The sequence below is a fragment of the Passer montanus genome, unplaced genomic scaffold, assembly GCF_014805655.1.
Source record: "Passer montanus isolate IOZ18808 unplaced genomic scaffold, ASM1480565v1 scaffold23, whole genome shotgun sequence".
NCBI lineage: Eukaryota > Metazoa > Chordata > Aves > Passeriformes > Passeridae > Passer > Passer montanus.
The window spans coordinates 3,915,740-3,938,852 of record NW_024366926.1 but is presented as its reverse complement, the minus strand read 5'-3'; the positions used below and the strand labels follow the sequence as shown (position 1 = coordinate 3,938,852).

The 23,113-nt window shown below is 41.0% G+C and overlaps 1 protein-coding gene across 6 annotated transcripts in view; it reads left to right on the top strand.

Annotated features, from left to right (window-relative positions):
* The first annotated feature begins 40 nt into the window (after window positions 1–40).
* FAM13A (family with sequence similarity 13 member A) overlaps window positions 41–23,113 on the top strand; it is a 117,865-nt gene continuing 94,792 nt past the window's right edge. For all 6 annotated transcript variants that reach the window (XM_039710446.1, XM_039710441.1, XM_039710445.1 and 3 more), the window contains exons 1-4: window positions 41–96; window positions 2,591–2,780; window positions 5,389–5,598; window positions 14,302–14,482. In XM_039710446.1, the coding sequence (XP_039566380.1) occupies window positions 70–96; window positions 2,591–2,780; window positions 5,389–5,598; window positions 14,302–14,482 (608 nt within the window). In that variant the 5' untranslated portion in view covers window positions 41–69. The remainder of the gene's footprint in view (window positions 97–2,590; window positions 2,781–5,388; window positions 5,599–14,301; window positions 14,483–23,113) is intronic.

The following is a 23,113-nucleotide window of genomic DNA, read 5'->3' as shown; positions in this document are numbered from 1 at the left end:
GGGGCTGCCGCCGGCAGGGGCCCGCCGGGAGCAGCGAGGGCGGGCGGCCGGGGCGGAGCGGCAGCCGGCATGGGGGCCGGGGCGCTGGCCGTACGCGTGAGTAGGGGCTGGCGGCGGCACGGGCAAGGGAGCGGGGCGGCGCGGCCGGGAGCGGCTGGATGGCGGCTGGATCAGCCTCCTCCTGCTCCCGCCCTCCGCCGGGGTCCCTGGCGGGGCCGGGGCAAGGGAGGCCGGGCCGGGCCCGCCGCCTTCTCCTCGTCCCGAGCGCTCTCCATCTGTTCTCTCCTTCTTTCTTCTTTCTCTCTTCTTCTCCCCGCTCGGCAGCTGCCGCTTGTTTGGGAAAGGCAAAGATTCGTAAGGACGATTCCAAGCGGTTTTCTTTTAGTTCCCCGCCACCTTTTTTTTTTTTTTTTTTTTTTTTTAAATCCAGAGAGCAACTGCGCTGCCGCGTTCCCTGCGTTAAAGTTGTTGGACGAGCTGTAAAAGTGCGTCCCTGTGGCGTATAAATAGCTTTTTTCCAAGTGTCTGGGCGGAACTTTTTGGCGGCATCGTGCAGGGATGATTAAGTTGCTTTCCCAGTCTCGGAAATCAGCAACAGTGGCATTAATACTTGGACGCGTTTTCCCTGGGTAAAGTCAGATCTTCCGTCTATAAGACAACATAACACTGAACCCTTTGTTTCAGACCTGTTTTGAGGGGGATGGCTTTATTTTGATTTTGGTTAGATGTGTATTTTGGATAACCATATAATTTTTTGTTCCTAGTTAGTGCAGCCTCTTCAGATTCCGAAGCAAGCTCAAAAATTTCCTCTTGTTTCTGTGGTCATGGCAAATGTCTGTCAGTTCTCATGTGGATTTAAATAGTGATTTTCCCCAAGTAAATCCGACTCAGTGACTCAGGTTTTCAAATGTTGAAACAGGCTGCAGACCTGTAACTGAGGAAGATTGTGAGGCTAATTGAAGGCCTTAATTGGCAAAGCTCCCTAAGCATCACAGCTGCTCAGAAACTGCTCAAAGGATTTTTGCTGTCTTCTGAATTTAACTTAGTGCACATGATTTTTACCTTGTCATGTCTCTGCTTGGAATAAATTTTGTTTATTATTCATTTAATCCCGAATGGAAGACCTGAATGGTCTTTTTAAAAGAGATGTGGTATTTTAATGTTAGTCAAATTTTAGTTCAAACACTGGTGCATCTACTGTTCATTGTAAATATTTATAAAGTGGTCACAATAATGCAATATTGTGGTTCTGTTACACAAATAGTAAAACATACTTGTGATGTTTATATAAGCAACATCTTTCGTAAATATCACATGAGTGTTGTGTAGGACCTGGGACTGTAGAGCACACATATGCTTCAAATAACTGTTTAATGGGAAAAGCACAGCCAAGTGAGTGAACTGCCAGATCATTTTCTATCTGAAAGGACTGTCACACTTAATAGCAACATAGCAGATGTTCATGTTGCTTACAGACTACAATAAAAATATTGTGTCTCAAGAGATTTTAAAGGCCTGTTTAAAATAAAATATGTATGTTGTGATAAAATCTGTGAACATAGTGAAGTGTCAAGACTTAGGCGAGTCTGAGCCCTTTTTTATTGTTACTATCCAATATTCTCCATGTGTACAGTTTCTACTACCAGTTTGTTAATGAAACACGGTAGGTATAAGTTTATCTTTAAGCACCATGCCAATGGTGGGCTTTCACTGTGGTAGCAGTGGCTCCCAGTTCCTGGGTGTGATTGCAACTGTGGTGGGTGATGCTGCTGCTCTGCCTTGAATTGTCTTCCCAAATGTGCAATCCTGTAGGCTGATTAAGATTTCTGAGTATTATCAATCCTATAAATTAATTATGTATAGTTTTATTCCCCTGGGGTTTATTAACTGTCTTCCCATGGTTTCTCTGTTACTGCAACTGAAAACTTGTGAGAATGTTGTGCCTCCAGAAGAACCTATGGGATTAAGGGTTTATTGTGCAGTGGGTTTTCCACCCCTCTTGTTATGTGTGATTAGATTACATACTCCCTTTCTAACCTTAAAACCTCAGTAATTAAATTTCAGACTTAGCAGATACTAAACATAACAGAAGATCTTTCATAAGGGTGCGTCTCACCTGAGAGTGGCCAAAATGAATCCCTAGGAAACAGTATTTGGAAGAAGAGTGTAGTGAACCTTCTCCAGAGTGCTGTCCTGACACACATCCTGGAGCCAGGCTGAGCTACTGGTGGTGTGTTGGGATTGTTTGTGTTTGGCCAGTTACTTTTGTAACCCACGTGAGTTTCCTGAGTTAACAACATCAGTCTCCTGCTTGCTTACTCCCAGTTCCTTGTTATTCTAGTAACAAGCTTGTCTGCAAAAGCCTTTCTCCCTTACCTGCAGACCACCTACATTCTTGTTCCTCTTGTAGTGTTTTCTTCTGTTCCTTTTTACTTTCCTACTTCACAGAGGTTTTTTCCTGTGGATTAAAGTGAAGTGGGACCAAACCCTTATGCTAGAGCATAAGGATGGGTGTGCTTGTGTGGTGGCCACACAACCTTCTGCAGCAAATGTGACTAATGCCCATTTCTTTTCCCTCTGCTCCTTTAAGCAAAGCAAATCGGCTGTGAGATTGAAGGAGGACATGAAAAAGATAGCTGTGTCTCCACTGAGCAAGCAGAGGGACACAACCTGTCCAAAGGTGTTTGGTGTCAGTCTTCTGGAGCTCCAGCAGCAGGGACTGAGCAAAAATGGAATCCCAATAGTTGTGTGGAATATAGTGGAGTACCTCACCCATCATGGTAAGATCAGCGGAGTCACTTCTCCTTAGCAGCATTTTTTATGTAAGACTCTTCAAAGGGAAGAACGTGGGGTTTTTTTTGTGGCATGAACCACGGATAAAGAATGTTACTGTATGTGGTTTGCTCCTTATTTTTTCTGCCTTGATGCTGAACCAACTTTTTAGCATGTTTATAAAGGTGGACTACAGCGTTAGGTAGCAGCACACTCATAAACAAGCTGTTCAGTTTATAAATGGAATGTATTCCATTTGTGAAGGTTTGTGTCATCTTCCAGTTGCAAAACATTTGTCTTTAACACCTTTTCTCTATAGAGGTAGTCATAGGCACACGCACACACACACATCCCATCAGAGGATATTACTGGAAAGGAATACAAGTTCTTACAGGTTTTCAGATATATTCCAGTATTATTAATCCCTGCAAGGAAGTAGGTATTCAGTTCTTAGCTTTTCTTTGCATTCATTTAATGGACTTTCATTCCTGTTGTTGAAATACATCTCCTTGCAGAGATCTAGAGCACCACTGGTTCACAGATGTCTTGTATGGCATTTGGTCAGCAATGGAAAAGGTTTTGTGGTGGTAATGTCATCTTCTAAGGAGCTGCATCTGGTTTTACCCTAAGGTTTTCTTTTAGCTACTCAGTAATGATAATCCAGCTGTAGAGGCTTAGATTCTATGACTGTATCCTAGTAGATCCTCAGAAGCTCATAGATGCAAACATGGCTTGAAAATTAGCTTGGATTAAGGTACAGTGCAAATTTAAAACATGATCCTACCTTTACACAGCAGCCTCTTGCTTGATGTACTTCAACCTGCATAAAGTGGTCTGCTGGGACACTGGGAGAGAAAGAATGGAAAAAGCTTCCCATCATTTAGGGTTTAATCAAAACCAGAAACTGACAGACACTCTTGACTGGAAGTTGTGGGCTGTGCTCTGTGTTCCATAAAAAGATTGGAATCCCACACGACTATGTCCCAAATATGGACTAAACAAGCCAAGTTTTCTACTCTGAAGCAAGATTAGCTGGGCTTCTGAATGCCAAGTTGATTATTTGGCCCCAATAAAGATAAAGGCCATTATTTTTCTCAAAAATGCAAGCAAGATCTCAAAGATACCCTCTCATATTGAAAGTTGTTGAAATGTCCTGTGTGTATGTGTTAGGTTTGTTTTGTGAATGAATGGCGAGTTAACTGTGAAGGCATTTTTAACAAAGGCCAAGACACCCAGGCTGAGCTGTCTGTTGGGCAGCTACACCCTTAAACTGAGTTTGCATTAAGCTGCCTGTTTCCAAATTCGTAGATGAAGCCAAATTTCCCTGTGCTGTATTTAGTAGTTTCTAATTACTGTTTTCAGGATGTTCTAACCTCTCTTTATTGCCATAAATGAATGAGAGGGGGAAGGAAGTTTGATCTGTGTGGGGGTCTGTGGCCTTTGCTCACCTAGTGCTGCAAAACCAAAAATCTTTATTGAGATGAGGTGTTTTTCTGCCCTCGAGATGGCAGCACAGCATGTCACAAGAGAATGCATTTTGTTGTGAATGCAGGAATACAAACTCTGCCAGCAGTATCTCATATTAGTCAAGTAAAATGTTTTCAGTGCTTGTCCATTTTTTCCCCTTACTAGAGCAGTTTGTCTTCTAGTCCAATAAAAGAGATTATTTTTCTCTACAAACTCTGTTGCCTCAGAATTGATTTCCTGGACTGGAAGCATTCTGTCAGGTTGCAGTTCCTTGATGTCTAGTCTGAGCTGATGAAAACAATACACATTTAATCCTCCTAGTGTTATGCTTCTGAGAAAGAACAAGCAGGCGTATAGACACAGTATTACAAAGGCAGAATTTTTTCAGTGAAAGTATTCTAGCGGAAAAATAATTTCCAGAGGTCAGTTTTAGGGTCTTCACAGAAGGTTTTGAATCTTAACAAATGCCTAGAAAGTGCTGTTCAATTTAGCATGGTTAGTCTGGCTTCCTCTGTTGAAGCCTCCTTTTTTGTACATCTCCTTTACTGGCCTGTAGTGATCAATAACATTACTTTTTCATTGTGAATTGGGCTTTGGGCTGTCCATGATACATTATTTGCTTATTGAGATTTCCTACTACCATAAAGTTGCAGAACTCACTATGGAGTTACTGCTGCACTCAGCGCATACGGAGATGTTTTTGCCTCATGATGGTCACAGTTAAGCACCTGTTACCCTGGAACATGAAGCTGGAAGTAATCCAAATGTGTGAGTATGGCAGAAAACGAAACTTGCAAAAATGAAACAACTGAAGGGTTTTGTAGGGTCCTTTTCTGTTGAAATATACCAATAGAAAATGTCTATCTCAGTTGATTTCTCATGGTGTGAGACAACTCAGTGGCATTGCAGTATAGTGAGTTCTCAAAAGAGTATCCCAGGCCTCAAGATCTTGTCATTCGTATTTGTTATTTATCATAATCTAACTACCTGACTAGAGGGGGTTTCTGGGGACAGAGTTTATATATATATAGTGGTATATTAATTGCCCTCATTTGTATTACTAAATGTGCGTTGTTACTCAAACTAGAACATCTGTTTCATCATGTCACTGGGATGTGGTGGTTCAGCTCAATCTCTATACAATTACAGGTATGACACAGGAAGGTCTCTTCAGAGTGAACGGCAGCATGAAAATGGTGGAGCAGCTGCGTCTGCAGTACGAGCGTGGGGAAGAAGTGGAGCTCGTTAAAGATGGTGATGTGTACTCAGCAGCCAGTCTGCTGAAACTGTTTTTGAGGGAGTTGCCAGATGGAGTTATCACATCTGCCTTACGTCCCAGGTTCATTCAGCTTTACCAGGGTAAGTGAGGGGTGAAGTCTTCATCCTTCATTGCACTTTCTTTCTGGATATCTGGTTTCTTATTTTATTTACTTTGTTCCTCATTTCCTTTGACTTCAGCTCTTACCTGCTCCCAGATGTGCAGTTCTGTTACAAGAGGCAGAAAAATGTTTCTCATGTATTTGATAAAGTCTGGACTATTTATGATTTTCTAATCTAGTTTTATGTGTTGAATAAAAAGTGAAATGATCAGCTGGTTTTTTTTTGGGTATGCTTGTAGAAATAATTGCAGTCTCTTTAGGACATAGATTTACTTCTCTTTGCTAGGGTGGTTTGTGGCAGTTTCATTGTAATGGACGCTGAGAAGTGAGAACTTCATTTGCTTGTCAGATTGGGCTGAAAGTACCCACTGCCAGAGTTTCTGCTTCTCACTAAGTACTGTGATTGTCCATCAAAAAAAAGAACCAGTTTGCAAGTAACAGCAGACCTTATGTACTATTCCCTGTCATAGCACAAAACCTGGAAGATTTCTTTTTTTCTTTTATTCACACCCCCTCATCCACCTTCAAGTGGTGGATCAGCCATAGGAAAGACCACCACTTCTGCTGTGAAAAGTTGAGAAATCATTTTAAAGAGAGTTATGCAAGTTTCAATCTAGTTCATTTTCATCTGTATCTGACAATCTCTGGTGGTGGTAGGTGGAATAAGTGGTGGTTGGCCCTGCTCCCTGACCATGTGGGTCACTGACAGTTCATCTCTCTTGCTGCAGGCAGTCAACACTTCTTTATGTTTTCCTAAGAAGCTGCAGGGTGAGTGGGTAAAGTTACTGGAGAATACAGAGGAGGAACATGCTCTCTGACATCATCCCTGGTGGAAGATGGTGCAAAGTTCTCACACACTTGTCTTGAGGTCTCCCTTCCACTTCTCTTGCCTTCAGTGGAGAGAAGGTTTAGCCATTTCCAAGAGGAGTGAGAATAGTACCATGTTTTCTTTCTTCCTTTTGTTTTGTACATTATAGAAAGTGTTGATGGTGCACTGGAGAAGAGCTTTATGCTTTACCTTGAGTGCAGACATTTCAGTTGTAGGTTGTATGTGGACTGTAAAATACCTTCCCTATTTATTAAAGTTGTCGGGGGCACAAGGATAGAGTTCAGGAAGTGTTGTGTAGGAAGGTGCTATTGTTTTAGAAAGTCCCTTTTTTCTGGTTATTGCTGTGCTTTCTTTGGGGACTTTCAGATTTCACCAGGTCTGACTCATGAGTTGTATTTATGTTCTTTCTCATAAATCACAGCTTAAGTGTAAATTAATAATAAATAAATAAATCGCGCCTTTGCTGTTCCATATCTCTGCCCCCACAAAGGTCATATTGGTATATTGTACCAGGAACTGCTGGTGTCCTTTGTGAACAGTGCTGTTTGTGGTGTTTGTGGAAAGGTTAATTTGTTCTGTCTCCTACAGGAAGGGCAAAATCCCCCCAGTACTTTCTAGGGAAATGAGATGGATATCGTTACTTAGCAGATTTACTCACCAAACTTTCTTGTTTCCAAATAAAGTTACTGGTGTAACCTATGAACCCAGCTCTGCAAAAATCCATCCAACTGTGACGTGTCTTCATAGCTAAGTTTGCCTGTATTTCACAATAAGATCAAACTTACTGCCATTAAAATTTTGATTAGGGAGTAAAAAGTCTTACTGAAAACTGCCAATTGGCTGTTGTGACAAGGGGAAGGCTTTTGTAAAGTTTGGAGAAAACTTGAAGGGTTTTTCACACCCCAGAAAATACAGCATAAATGAGTAGTTATGAAAGGCACTGATGATTTTCATCGTGTTCAGATAAGCTTAAGTAGTAGGTGGGCATTTGCTTGCAGTTAAATGATCAACCAGCTGTGCAGCATTGCAGGAGTTATCTGTTCACTTATCAAAGTACGTGTAAGGGTATTGCTTGCAAAATGGTACCAGGACAGTGCATGCCTGGGTGTTCATTTTGTAAACTGTGAAGAAAGTCAAACTGTTTCTGAATCAGCAGGTTATTAAAAAATAACTCTGAATCTGGAGCCACTTTGCAACATGTCTACAGTGAAGGCAAATACAAGCTCTGTCACAACCTCTGTATTCCCTCCTGTTGAAGCTTGGCATGGGAAATGTTTTTTTAGGATTGTATTAGATTTCTTTTGGTGTATTTTTAGGGATTGTTATCAGCATTTTTAAGCCAGCTGAGATCTTGGCCTGAGAGGAACACATACTTTACTTAATATAAAAATGGTTAGAGAATGATTCCTCTAATTAAAAGTAGCTGAACTGAAAATTACAAATTTTACCTGTAGCTGTAACCCTTTTCAATTCCAGCTATGAAATTTGTTACCAAATCAAAGAGAAATAATCTGCCCTGTTACAAAAGAGAGAAGCTGCCCTGTTAGTGTTCAGGAACTCCATGCAGCTGGTTTGGCATTGCTGTCTGCAGCCTGGGCAGTGTTGTGTGAAACAGCGCTCTGCATGCTGCCCTCAAATCCTAAATTACTTTTGTTTAAATTAATATTCAACAAAATGCCAAGACTATGCAGTTCCATAAAATATCGTGTAGTGTACTGTGGTGTGTCCTGGCATTCTCTCTGTGTCCTTGGAGAAGGACAGTGGCAGTGGGAGATGGGAATGGCCAGAGCTGTGTGTTGCAAGCACAGGCCAGGGACACACTGAGAGTGGCCTTGGTGTCAGCCAGTCTCCTCACAGTGCCTGACAAATAAAGGCTGCTCCTTACAGGGAATTCTGGGGTGAAAAATGTCCATCACAATTTCTTTTGTGGCTGAGGCTTCACTGCAGAGCAGAACTGTGTGAAATGCGTTGTACTTTGAGAAATCTCAGCCAGAAATTAGCAGCTCCCATACAGCAATCCCTGCCTGAGCTTGTTTATTCCCTCTGGCTTTTCATTCCTTATCTTCTATATCGTGATCACTGGCTCTTAAGACATCTGTACATACGAGGAACTGTATGCCCAGCTCTTACCCCTTTCACAGGTCACTTGCTTTCATCAAGACAAAGTGCTACTGTACTCTTAATTTCTTTTTTGTTGTTGTTTCATTTCCTCTTCCAGTGGAGGTACAGTGAAGTATGGACTCTGTCTTCCTTTCTTACTCAGTCTAATTAAGTTTAATGATATTTTGTCACTCCGGCTTCTTGACATTGCTCATCCTATAGAATTTATATCTTTTTGGTGGGCAGCAGCAAGATGTGAGTTCTAGTTCACATACCTCTTTCTGCTCACTGCCTGTGATGGCTGGCATGGTTTTGTCTGGTGCTTGTGAACAGCCTTGCCTATTTCAGGGAGAGAGAGGAATGGGAGGAGTGGAAGGGAAGGAGCAGCTCCCTTCTGGATCAACAGGTCAGTTTACAGAACACTTAGTAGCCAGCAGTTGTTTGAGTTAAATGAACAAGCAGAACCAAAAATACAGCTTGTGTTGGGGGATTATAGAGGTCAAATTTCAATCTGAACAATGGCTGCAAAATTGAATACATGAGAGCTGACCTTTTAACCATTGTTATAGATGGGTCATGAGATGGTTTGCTCTAGCAATTAAGGGATGAATATTATGTGTATGTTATGAGAAGTTTTATTGATGTTGTGATTTTTGTCCCTGTTCTCCCTCTTGTGTTGTTGCCACTGGTAGCTGGGACATGTGGAGGGAGGATGTGTACCTGTGCTCCTTGCATAGGGCAGCTGGGAGGAGGGCAGGCTTGTGACTATGAGGCATGGTATGACAGCACCTGACTCCAGTCAAGCTGCAAGAAAGCAATCTCCACCAATGCATGGTGAAGAAGAGTTGATTTGCAGACTTTGGGAGGGGCCAAGGTTACCTTTTGCAACCCCAGAGGTATAAAAGGTGGAGCAGCTGTTCTGTGCATGAGCGTGTATGAGAATATGAGAGCCATGCTCCCAGTGCTGTAATTTTTCCTTACTCAGTCCTTTGTTGTATTTTGTTAAGGTTTAATAAACCTTTGAAATTTTTAAAAGTGAGCATTGTTTCTCACACCATGGTAACTGCAGCAGTGCATGAAATCTGATTCATTAGAAATCTGTGATTTTCCAGGCTCTTGTGACATTATTTTAACCTTTTCTTTTGGCTTTTATGGTCATTTTAGTGTTATCAGAGCTGTTTCCAAGCCAGAGAAATAACTTCTGTTTACCATATGATGATGATGTTCATTACACAGTAAAAACTCTTGGAACTGGATTTTTATGCAGATGACACTCACCAGAGTTGCAGAAGTGTGCTGTGATGTTGGAATGAAGGATAAATAGAGTGCTGCAAAGTGCTGTTATGATAGAGTGTGAGGTGTCTCAAGCTGGAGTGTGATGACAGCCTTCTTATGAGCAGGGCTTACAACATTTCTGCTCCTGAAGGAAACAAGGAATGATTTTTTTTCTCCTCTGGGGCAGAATCATGACTGAAGGATGGTGTCTGAAGCAGATTTTTTCTTGGCAGAGAGAGACTGCAGTCCCACTTCCCATAGATTGCAGAGGTGGAAAGAAATGCTTTAATACCTCCTGCAGCCCAGTGGGTGCCATGGTACTGCGATGCACAGCCTGCTGCCTCTGTGCCAAAGATCAGCTTCCCGGGGGTACATTGAGAACTGCTGACAGATGCAAGCTTTTCTGTCTACCCTCTTCTAGTCTGGTAGCATGCAAGGCAGCTGGAAGCTATGCAGTGGTAGCCTGACACTGAGCAGTTGCCTTTCTTCCTCACCTCACAGCACAGATAATTGGCTAGGGTGCTGTGATAATGTGGCTTCAGTGCTTCTGGACTGGAGTTGATTGGGGTCAGACCATTTGAGACTTGAGCAAAACAATTATGCACACCTGTTTGCATAAATACCATATCTTTAGTGAAGTTCAGGCAGCATGAAGGAGTAACATGAACAGAGATAAATTGGGGAATTAAATTGTGTATCTAGTATGTCAGAGACACTCAATATGTTCAGAAATAGCATGAACTATTGGAAAATATGTCCCTCTTGTTGCAAGCTGTGGGTGTATGCTGAAATTAAATGAGACTGAAAACACCCTCACAAATGTGTCTGTACCTCCTACACTGTTGAGACTCCTGTTTCTAGTTAATTAACATTTTTTGAGATACTGTCTGTCCTTTTCATTTGTCTCCTTGGCTTGTTCCTCAGTAATGAGTCCCTAGTTCAGCTTTGAGGTGCCAGCTGCCCTTGCTGGCTTCCTTGATCCTCTGTTTTGTGTCCTCAGGCTGAGGAGCCTAGACATGGCCTGAGGCTGCTGTTTTTTTCCCTTCCTCAGCCCAATCCACTGTATTTCATTCTTGGTTTTAAACCCTTGCTGACTGCACATCTAGCTAGGCTTCTCTTGCAGGTGTTGGCTGAGATGCTGTCTATTGCACATAGCTTTTGGAAGGCTCCCAAAATAAAAAATTGAATGAGTTTGTCTGCCTTGAGAGCACCTTCCTCTTAGCCTTCATTCTTATTTTCCTCCTTTTCCCCTAGGCAAAATAACTGGATATGCTGTGCTTGAAAATCATGAGTAGCATAAACCACTCTGGTGCTCTGATGTTTTTCTGATAGTCACCACCAGTTCAGTAAACCTTAGTGACTTATTTGAAACAAACTGAAAAGGAGGAGGAATGCTCCAAATAATGGGTTGTTCTTATGACTCAAGACTGTTTTTGCTCTCTAAAAGTTGAAAAGCTGTAATATTTGAAGAAATATTCACCACGAATTATTAAAGCAGTTTTTAAAAATAGAGCTGAAATCTGTGAAATGTCATCAGCAGAAGAAAATCAACAAATTACTTCTGATTTTTGGATTCTTTTGGAGGAAAAACCTGAGTTCCTTCCCTTGTATTTTTCCTGGAGAAGGAGGACAGAGAGCAAAGCCTCATTTTCTTTCTTAGATTTCAAAAAGAGAAGGAACTTGATGGCTCAGTAAATGGGGTTTTCTGTCTCATGTCTCTACATCCTTCAATTAGGATAATTTCTCATGATCTTGTGATACGGTATCCGTGTCTGTTCTTTAAAGTACAGAAATGAACAAAGGTGTGACTGTGCCCAGCAATAACATTTTTGATGTTGATTCATACCCCAGAAACATTATGATTAATGAACAGGGACATCCTACCCAGAAAATACTACTAAAGGCCACAGGCCCAATAGCTGTGTTTGTTGTCAGAGGGCAAACCTGTGTTCAGAATGTTTTGTGGTGGTTATTAGCATCTTCCTAGTTTGGAAGGGATAGAAATTCCTCCAGGAAATGAAAAAGTACCCATCAGTCTAAAGTCCCAGTGGGAGACTCAGAGAGACAATTAGTTATCAAGGGAATTCCCTAATTAGGTGACAGGGTGATGGTGATGGAAGAGGTACATTTTTTCTGGGAGATGGCTTTGGCTTTCCTTATCACAGCTGCAAGCAATTTGTAGTAGAAAACACTATGCTAGTTGCTTTGTTATCTAAAGAAAAGTATGTTAGGAGTATGTTTTGGCTACATGGAAATCAGTTGTTTTCTTTTAAGATTCATAAAAAGATAATTAGTAATCAAGGCAGAGACTGTACCGTCCACTTTGATCAGTGCAAATACAAATTCACTGAAATTCCTGGTTGTTATTCCATTTAATACAGCCTTGAGAAGCCTCCTGAAATTTTGCTGCAGCAATAGATCAGATTTCTTGCTGTTGCCAAGCTGATTGGTAGTAGCAAAGTCATGATGTTTTTTCCTCTCTGTAACTGTAAAAAAGGTTGTGATAAGCAAGCAAATAAAATTCTTTTTTTCTTATCTGCTTCATGCATATTTGATATTTGACTTTTCTGAAGGAGCTAATTTCTTATCTGTAGAAGACAAGGATATAGTTAATCAGTTGGTTAAAATGTGTGGTCGTGTAATTTGACTGTCATTTTAAACTTTTGTCTGCTGTGATGAAAGAATTCATAGTAAGTGTGTGGTACCAAAACAGACAAAAACAGACAAAAAAGCCTTTTTAAGTTTTATATGCATGATGAATTCAATAAAATTGAATTCATCATGCATATAAAACTTAAAAAGGCTTTCTTGCCATGTACAGTATTAGGCATGCCAAGAAAGGCAGGAATCCTAATCCTGGAAGCAGATGAAGTCCCTCAAGTTTCAGCTGTATGAAGTGGCTAATAAGTATATAAAAACCTCATTTGTTTGCCAAACTTATTTGCAGGATAAATCCTGTTTATTAGCCACGACAAATGTCTAATTGTAAAACAGAAATAATATTGCAGCTAACCACTTTTCAAAGCACTCTCCTCCTGAAACACTGTTCAGCCCAGCCCTGGAATATTTCTGGGAAATGAAAGATGAAAACAAAGACAAGACTTCTGAGGTGTTCATACGTACATTAAAAGGTGTTCAAAGATGTTTGTTTTCCCCTCCTTTTTTGTCTCTCTAAAAAACATGAAACAAATGTAAAATATTCTTTTTTTCTTGCATCACAGGCTGTGGGATGTTTTCCTGCCAGTCTTCTCTGCATGCTGGTAGCAGGGCATACAGCAGAGCAGCACCAGCAACCCATAAGGCTGATAAATAAGGAAAAAACCTACTAGAAATGCACAGATGGCCTCCTGCTAATGGACACAGCTTATAATTAGATCGGTGCGGAAAACCTTCAGGGCATGAGGTCTTCTGTCTGAAAATGATGTTGCAGAGTCCTTGGGGTTTTCATGCATATGGGAAAGTTTCAGTAACATTTCACTTTCGTGGAGAGTTGAAATTAATATTTGCAAGCACTAACACATCCAGTTTTAGTATAAAGGGAAAACAATACTTGTTTTCAAAACTTTGCTTTTGGTGGCATGTAAATCCAAGATTTTGGTGGGTACAAATCACTCTTTGGAAGGTGTTTTTGGGACAGATGAGGGGAGCAAAAATTTTGCACGTGAATTCAATTTCGGCAGCAGGACAAAATTAAGCACAAGCTGTGTGTGAGGCCAAGCTTGTGTTCACCACCTGGGTCTGTATAAACACAGCATTTGTGAAGTTCGTGCAATTTTTACTTTAATACTTGGATGTGACTCAGTTCAATATGGAAAACTTTTATCCATACCTAAATTCTAGAATATTGTACAGTATAACAAGGCTGCTCTCTAACATGAGGCCACATTTTGACTCGTTTTGGAGTGTGGCAGTGCCCTGAACAGTCTGTTTCCCATAAGGAAGACTCCTTCCTGAATATGTAGCAGCGTTGTCACCCACAGAAGGTATTGTAGTGCTGTTGTAACATTGTGCATTTCAGGAGACCCTTTGTTTTACCATTCTTGCTTTCTTATTTTTGAAGCTTTTCATGGGAAGGGAAGCTAATAGTATGAGAAGGGTTTGGGAAGTAGGGACGACATCCAGAAGGAGCATGGAATCTGAAGATCTGGTGGAGAGGGAGTTAAAGCAGATTTAGCTGTGCCAGGTGGGGATAAACATGCTCTAAATCCCTTAGCTGACTGTTAGTAGCTGCTCAATCTGCTCAGGAAAAGGTTACGGCATAAAGGTAAGAATGAAATTGTCTGCTGTGATGGCCCTTGGTGGCCAGGATGAGCCCAAGGACAAACATGCACATTCCCTGAGGAAAACTGAGGAGCTGTGTGTCTCTGAGCAGAAACAGGAGTGAATGTTAGCACGCACTCACCCATGTAATTACGTTGGCAGCAATGAAGAAAATCATATACATATTACATATGTTTTTTCTTCTCTTCTTTTTCCTAGACTCTAGAAATGACATGCAGAAGGAAAGTTACTTGAAAGAACTCCTTAAAGAACTGCCTGATGTTCATTACTGCTTGCTGAAGTACCTGTGCCAGTTCCTGGTAAAGGTTGCTGAACATCACGTGGAGAACAAGATGAATCTTTGCAATCTTGCCACTGTCTTTGGACCAAACTGCTTTCAGTAAGTTGGGCTTTTTACTATGCCCTGTTTGCTGGCAGAAATGTAATGTCAGAAATCTACTTTGTCAGGGTGATCTGATGGAGGCAGTGACTGGGGCTCTGTGTTAAACTTCAGTGCTAAAGCTGTTTTTGAGCCAAATGGAAATGGAGTTGCTCTCCCATTTCCTCTTGCTGTTTGCTAAACTGTTTATCAGTTTTGTATTGCTGCTTTGGTAGCAGAGCAGAAGTATAATGGTGAAAGGCCTTCAGACTGTGTCAGTGCAAGGAGGCTTGTGCTCAAGCAGGTTTCTCCCTTTTCTATCAGTTAATATGAGTACTTCTCTCCAGAAGGTTTGACAAAGGATCCTTGGTGGAAAAGGACTCCAATGCAGCACCCAGGTGCTATATAATTTCTAGAGATGGATACTGCATGCTGTCTGCATGTTTGGCCTTGTGATCTGGTGTCTGCCCTCAGATGCTGATGATTCTGGTCTCTCTGTCCTTCTAGTGTATTCAGAAACTGCTCTGCAGCTTGTGGGAATCCACTGGTCTCGTAAAACTCCTTACTGGGGCCAGTAGCTTTACTGGGTTCTTTCACTGGGCGCAGTTCCTGGGTGCTTGTGCTGAAGAAGTGTTTAATGTGCTGGTGGAGCTTGCAGCAGTAGCCAGAGGTTATTTTCAGGTGCAAGAACACTCTTGAGTGAGAGGGTTTCTGTTGAGTCACTGCAGTGATGCAGTGCAGCGTTAGCACTTCCACTTCTGCAGTGAGCCCACTGGCTGACATCCAAAGTCTTCAACATGGGAGACACCTAAGCAGTTTAGTTCAGTCATCAGTCTTGAAAGATGCGTGATATCACCAAGAAGAGACAAGTGAGTTCCTTATATCAATGTTGAATTTGTATTGATCTTTGTAAAATATCACTCTGGACTAATACTGAGTTGTCTAGTAAAACTTAGTCTCATGAAGCAATTAATTTAATCTATCCCCCTGAGTTTCCTCTTGGAAAGATGTAGATTTCTTTCAAGAGAGAAAATAGAAATTAGGTTCCTGTAATATGTTGAGACATTTCCTTGTACCTAGGCTAGATGTTGCCTGCTGTCTTTTTAAGGAGCATATCTTTTTCCATTGATTAGGGAGAGAACATGAAGCTTGTCCTAGTGACTACATGGTTGCCTTATCTTAAGATGTTGCTGGTAGATGATGAAGGTGAATTTCAGGATTAAAGCATTTGTTGTGTTAGTACAAAAAGATAAAGAATATTTTTAAAATAATTGTTTTCCTCTCCAAATAAAAAAATGCTCATAAGACAGTAGTATGCATGGGAATACATGAATGTGAGAATTACTGTAAGCACAATACTGTGAATTTCTGACAAGGAAAAGCAAAACAATTTTTTAAACTTGCATTCATATGGGTGGTTTGGGAATTTCGGTTTAAATCTATTAACAGAGTTCATAACAAACAAAGTAATTAGAAGAATTTGAGTTCAATGCCTAAATCTCTATGACTCAAGCTCCCAAGTGGCTATTAGAATAATTTTTAGTTTACTCATCATTTCTTTCAGGAGAGTTTAAAAATTAGCTGTCCATATTTTTTGGTGTAGAATGCAGAGAATTGCAGTTCAGAATTGCAACTGGCGTTCCTAATATTAAACCAAAGTGTATGTGTTAAAAGCTCTACAATTGTTGCCACAACTAATCTCTGCTCCTAAGACAGCATGGAAAAGATATAAGCATTTTTGTAAGGTACAGAGACGGAAACACCTCATTCCATTGCAGAAGACTGAGGAAGGCAGAGTTCACTGGAGGTGAAAAACCAAGGGCTCGTGAATCTGGATGTGTGTGTAACCAGTCCAGCAGATGTGACACCTTGAAATAAATGCTCATGTGGCAAAAGAGGCATTGAAAGCAAGGCTTCACACTTCCTAAGTGGCTAATGAGTTTTTTAAAGACCCAAATAGGTTAGAATTAGGGATGTAGATTTTTATTTAAACTAGGTTTCACCATCTGGTATGTCAGCTATGTGTTTTATCAGATCTTAATCTTTCCAGGGCAGTTCAGTCTTGTGGTCCAGACACAAAGATTGTGAGCAACAGTTCAAATACCCTTTTCTCCAGTGTTAATGTGCAGTCTTATATTGCTGGAACTGTGACTATCTGTACCAACAAAGATTTGATAGGGAGAGGAAAGGACTTGCAGCACTGCTTTTAGGTATTGGACTTAACCAATTGGCCAAGCATCCAGAAAGAGATCCTCAGAACACATTTCAGAGCTACAGAGTAAGACTGCTTGAAGCCTGCTTGGCAAGGGCTGTCTCTCTCTACTGGTGGCAGGCAGCCTGTGGAGAAGCTGCAGAAATGGAATATTGGCAGGAGGCTGAAGTGATCGCTCCTCTCGCTTTGCGGTGGTTGTTCCGAGCAGAGCATGGGGGGTTTCTCCATGACAAGGAAAGAAGGCTCAGCATCCAGCTTGTCAGCAGTTACACTGCCAAAGCAGGGAGAACTGAGATTTTTCTGTCAGAAATTCACACTCATGTCTAAAATTAATGTCAGTTTGTGTAGCTAATGCACAGTGTCAAAGAAGATAAAGCTCATCTGCTGATAGTGAAGGACTTCTTTTGGCAAGGTATTTTTAGTGACAGTTTAGCTACATAAGCCTAGTATCTCCTATTCCATAACCGAAGTTGTTTAACAGTTGAAGAAATCATGCTGCTTGGCCACTTTCCAGATATTTAGACTTCATTTTAATTCTCTTAATCTCATTCTGTTTTTCTACATCATATCCTCTGTAATGTATCCCATCTCCTAAACCTTCAACCCTTATTGCTTTTATCTTATCCAGTACTTCCCCTGCTTCCTTGCTCGCTGTTTGACAAACTGCACTGGTGCTTTTCTAAGAAAGATTATCTTGTACTTTCTGTATTTCTAATGAATAGAAGGGAAAAAATGGCTATTTGCATTCCTTGTAATGAAGTGTGATGTAAGATACAAGAACATGTAAAGGGCTAGGTCAAACAGCTCAAAAAAAGATTTGAGATTTGGTTCACTGTTTTCTCCCAATTTGGTTTGTTCAGATTATTGTGATGGAAGGCAAAGGTCAAATATATTGAGAAATCCAGCCCTGGAGGAGCTACAAGCACGAAGGAACAAAAATAGCTGTCTTTTCTGTCGCTGGGCTAATCTGCGTAGAGTATTAACATTTGCAGCAGTGGTTACTTTTGGAGGAAGTTATTGTCCGTTGACCTGAATTTCAGCTCCTGGAGAGACATAGCCTTAGTTAAGGCCTGCTACACGGGCTCTGCTTGGCTTTAACAGCTTGTGCTGAAATGGAGAGGACAAAGCTGGGTTTTCTCTCCTCCTCTCTGTTCTCCAAGAGCTGGGTATCAGGGGAGCTGCTGCCCTTATCCTGTTCTTTGGTTGACATGGTAAGACGTGAGGTCCAGCAGAGTAATCCATTTGCACCATTTTTTGCAGCTCTCTCTCAAGCAATCATCTCTGCGTGTGGCCTCCATCATTCAAGCCCTCATGAACTTGGTTATGTTTCATTCCAACAGAGATTGTGTTGTGAAGGATTGCTCCATCCCCCCAAAAGTGGCTGGCAAATGCAGGTGTCCAGTTAAAATGCTGGAGTTAGATGCAGTTATTTATGTATGATGACTACATAATACGAAGGGTAACCAGAAAAGTATATTATCTTTGGATACGGAGCAAATGGTAGATTCTAGGGTAGATGTAGGTATTTCAGAGAGACTAAACTTGAAAGAACTAAAATTTGGTCTGAAGTTAGGCATGAATGTCTTACCTTGGTTTCTAGCAGCCTTGGAGTCTGCACGGATTGGGTATACAAAACTGAAGTGAAAGCAGAGGGTCTGAATTAATATTTCTCAGTGAGTAATGTTGGCCTTTGGAACATTATGTGGATGGGCTTTGTTTTCAAGCAGTGCAGCCCCAATCCTGCATCAGTCTTCAAAACAAATGGCAATTCAGGATTGGGGGCAAACTGAGTACTGAATATAGTTATTTAAACATGAATTATTGCAAATTGGAGCATACAGCCGTAACCTTTCTTATAGGGTTCATATAGATTTTAAATACTGCATTTTCCAGCACTGTAAAGGATTTTTTCCTAAATATTCAGTATGCTGAAGCCTATAATGACAGTTTAAAACATCAAGTGTAATATAGCAAAGCTATAAATGTTCTCATCCATAATCATATTAAATACTCATGAATATTTGAGCTTAGCAATACAGCTCAAATACAATCACAAGGAGAGTTTTTGAAGAGCCTCTGCTTTAAAATATTTGGAGATGAGAGCAATGCACTTTGTAAGGGGATGTTAGGCTATGGACTGCCCTTTGTCTCCCTTTATGTAGGTTGCACTCCCTAAAATGCCTACTGTAATTTCGTGATGAAAAATGGAGCTTTTGCTGAAGCAAAAGATTTTGCATATAAATGAAGCCAGTCAGTAAAGCCTTTGTGGCAGCATCACTCTAATTGCTTTGTGTTACCTGCCTGCATTTTGCATTTTGTTATTAATTATTATCATTCATTATGTGCTGTTGTTTTATTATTATTTATTTATTTTTATAAATTATTTGTTATTTTGCAAGCAATGCTGATAGAGCAGTATTACCCAGTTGACTTAGGCTAATAAATCTGATCCTAGAGAAGATAATCTGGAACAGATTTTAATAGACAGGCAGTTACATGCCCCAGAGTTGACTCTCCAGGATTCTTCAGTATCACAGCAGCTAAAACACTTCTGCAAAATCTCAGTAGTTGTATCTGTCATTGCATTTCACCCAGATTGGTAAACCTGCAGATCATGCGGAGCACGTAAACAAGTCACACAGACTGAGATGAACAACTGTCTCAAGTGAGTGTTGCTGTATTTTAGCTACTTATTAGACTGTGATCTTGCAGCAGAGTCTGCAGACATGAATATGTGCCTGTTTTCAGCTGCACCAGTTTGTGCACTGGTGTGTCAGGATGAATCCCTTTCATCACCTGAAGTGGATGAGTTCTGGCCACAAGGTTGCATCTGCATTGTTACAGACACAGTGAAGTCTGCCTAGAGGCACAGAACAGACTGCCTCGAGTTGTAACCTCTATAAATTACTGCAACTCTGCTCTCAAAATCACCACTTGTGCTTGCTGAGGGACTCATGGGCATCTGAGGTACTAATGAAAATGTTTTGCTGGGGCTGGAGAAACGAAAAATGCATGTAGTGTTTCCTGTCCTTTGAGTCCCATATTTCTGGCAGGATTCCCTGGGAGAATGATAAGGTGGCTTTGTGGTGCTTCTCTACAAAAGGTACTGTACAAGCAGCAAAAGTAGTTTGTAGAGCATATAGCCCCCTGTGATTGTAAATTAGGATTACAGTTCTGTCATTCCATGCAAGCTGCTTCTGGAAAGCCACTTGGAGAAATGGTAATGTGCATCTTTCATCTCAGACAGGGTGGGGTCAAGCACTGTTGGGAATTGGTAATGAGATGACCCTTTCACATGGAAATCTCTGGTTCTCAGTTGTGACAGGAAGCTGTCAGCAGTTGCTGCCTGGGGAAATCAGTTCAGTGACCTCAGTTCAGCTCATTATAGACAGATTACTACTTCCCAGTGCTCCTGGCCACTTGAAGCAAGTTTCCCAGGTGTGGTGGATGGTGACAGAGCCTTGTAGTGATGCCTGTCCTGTGCCACGTGCCATGTTTTTGTGTGTCACTGTCACTCTCAGTGGAGTCTGAAGGTTCACTGGAAAGCCCATTCTGCATTCAGCCTGTTACAGCTCGTTTACAGGGATCCTGAGGTAAATTCGTTTAACTAAATGCCTGAGATGTAAGGAATTCTTTTGCCGTGAGTTAAGCTGACCTCAGGTCACTTTGCTTCTGAGTAAAGCTGGGACACAGAGCCTTGCTGTGGTTTAACCCTTTGAGACAAGCTTTCCTGAGCATCCCTGTGGAAGGAGACATGGATCAGTCTGGAAAACCCAAAGAACATGTGGGTGTGGTGTCTGCACAGACAGGACCTGCATGGAGCTGCACTGGGTGGGCCAGCCATACTTGCAGAAGTGTGAATCTGATACTGCTGGGTATCAGATTTTGAAATGAAGAGCTGACAGCCTGATCCAGTTACCAAGTAATGTTTTAATTTGAGAACTTCTTTTTCTGTTTAAAATTACTTAACCAGTAATTTCAGGTTTTAATATCCTGCAAAACTTGTGGCGCTGATGCATCTTTGCCCTTGACCCTTCTTAACTATGTCAGATACTCTTAATGCTGGTGCCTCATTTAGACAAGGCGCATTTTTTCCAAATATTTAATGTGGACATGCTGTGTTTTGCACACAGATCATTCAGAGCATCTCTGTGGGAAGGGCAGGTGTTTGGGGAATCTAAGGGAGGGGACACTAGGGAATTTGCTCCTGCTCTGCCTGTGCTGTGTATCTGTTGATGACTTTGCAAGCCACTGTGATAACTTCAGTGGGAGTTTTCCAGTTCAAATCGCTGAGATAGATCTGAACTTACCAACACTTTTTCTGCTAGAAATAACCATAGAAGTTGCAGGTTTATGCCACCCTTCTGGTGTTTGTGGTAGTGAAACTGGTGCTTCTGGTGCTGCTACTGAAGTAATTTGTACATATGTGGCTGTAAGGGGGTGAAGTCCTTCTGCCGAGGATTTTGTAACTGGAGTAAATTGTGTGTCTTAACTCTCAAAGCATCGCAGTTGTAGTGCCTAATTAACATGAAAATAGACATAAGGGAACCATGACTATGAACAGTTTTATGCTGTGATGTTTTAACAAGATCTTCACAAATGATCATGAAAATTTTCCAAGGAGTAGGGTGTGCATCAGGAAAGTGGAAGTGTGAGAGAATATTTTCTCACAGATCTGGGTTTTTTACTCAGTTAAGTGACATTTGTAGATGTCATGACTTTTCAGAATGAGAAAAGCTAAAGTAAAATGCTATTTTTTTACACACATTTTCAGAAAAGTCTAGTCAAGCTGGTAGATCATGCAGTGTGGCAGCAGATGGGGTTTACTTTGTATAAATAGGCAGGGTGGTGTGTGCTCATAATATAAACTTATCTTCAGCTCAGCATATATTTGTTGAAAGGAAAATGTCACCATGGAGAGCTCAAAGAGTGTAATAGTCCTTATCGTGATTGAGGTCTAATAATAGCAACTATAGGAGACATATATTAGAAACTTTGTTAAATATGCCTGTTTAAGTGGCAGAGAGGTGGCAATGAATAAAATATGTTAAATTTCCATTAAAGTAAATCAATTCATGGTCCTTTGCTTAGTTGCACTCAGAGAGAGGTGTTAAAAAAGACTGAGCCACAGCCTTGTGTTTTGCATACGTGTCTCACCCTACTCATACAGAATTGTTCAGAACAGGGTGTTGGATTTTTCACAGGTTTGATCTAATGAATTTTAACTGACAAGATAGTGTGGGAAAGGGAGGGCAAGAAAGTCATGGAATTGGGCAGAAATTAAGTACTGTTTTTGTGCTTTGTGGAAACTTTATAGACTGGACTGTTTTTCAACCAGGTAGAGATTTTTTTGTATTAGCTGTTGCCAGTAGGGAGGTGTTGGCTGTAGTTCCCAGCAGATGTGGTTTAGGTAAAAATTCTGCTATCTGGAGTCTTTATTTTGACTTGCACATGCTATATTACATTTTCAGTCCTTTTCCTGGGAATGAGATTCATAGGGGTGCCATTATTTAAGTTGTACTCTGTTTTGGAGAAGCAAATCAGGAAGGTAATAGTCAGGATTTGCCTCAGCTAGCAAGCAAGCAGGCTCTGCAGCACGCCAACACTGGAGCACATCATTTAGCATGGCAAGAGGGGTTCCCTTCAATCAGGATAATTGCATGGGCCTACTGCATACATACACTTTCTTTGGCCCACTTACTAAACTTTAGTGAATATGTTACATTTTTCACAGTGAATTGGCCTGAGTGTACATGCATATCCATCACTAGAAGTTGTCCATTTATTCTTTATTTAGTCTGAGGCAAACTTCCACAGTAAAAAAATCAATCAGCTGAGACTGACACATTTTTACAGCTGCCAATATTCTACAGTGTAAAATAATTCAATCCTTTAATATTCAGGTCCTGCTACTTTAGCGTGTGTTAGATGTTGAAATAATAGCAATAAAGACTATCTTCTGGAGGTGTAAAATAATTCAATCCTTTAATATTCAGGTCCTACTACTCTAGCATGTGTTAAATGTTGATTTCAATAGCAATAAAGTCTCTCTTCTGGAATTTACAAAGATGTGTTCTGCTGCAGTGGGTTGCTCTCCCTGTTGACATGTAGATGTATGGCAGAGCATAAAGCACTGAGAAGGATCAATAGCCCCTACAAAAAGGCACTTTTTGATGACAGATTTCTGGGAGCATCAGCTTTCAGAGCCTTCTTGTTGAACTGCACATCTGACCCCGATAAACTACAGTTAAGGTTTTAGGGTAGGTAGTTATTTGTAAATAAAAATTTACTCTTTGCAGGAAGCAATGGTTTACTTTTAAGTTACATCCCTATAAAATAGCTCAGGGGAAATTTGTTTTGCTTTTGGGAGTTTGGGTTGTGTTTTCTTCTCACATAACATCTTCTTGTCTTCAGGAAAATGGTACTTGAAGCTTTGTTTT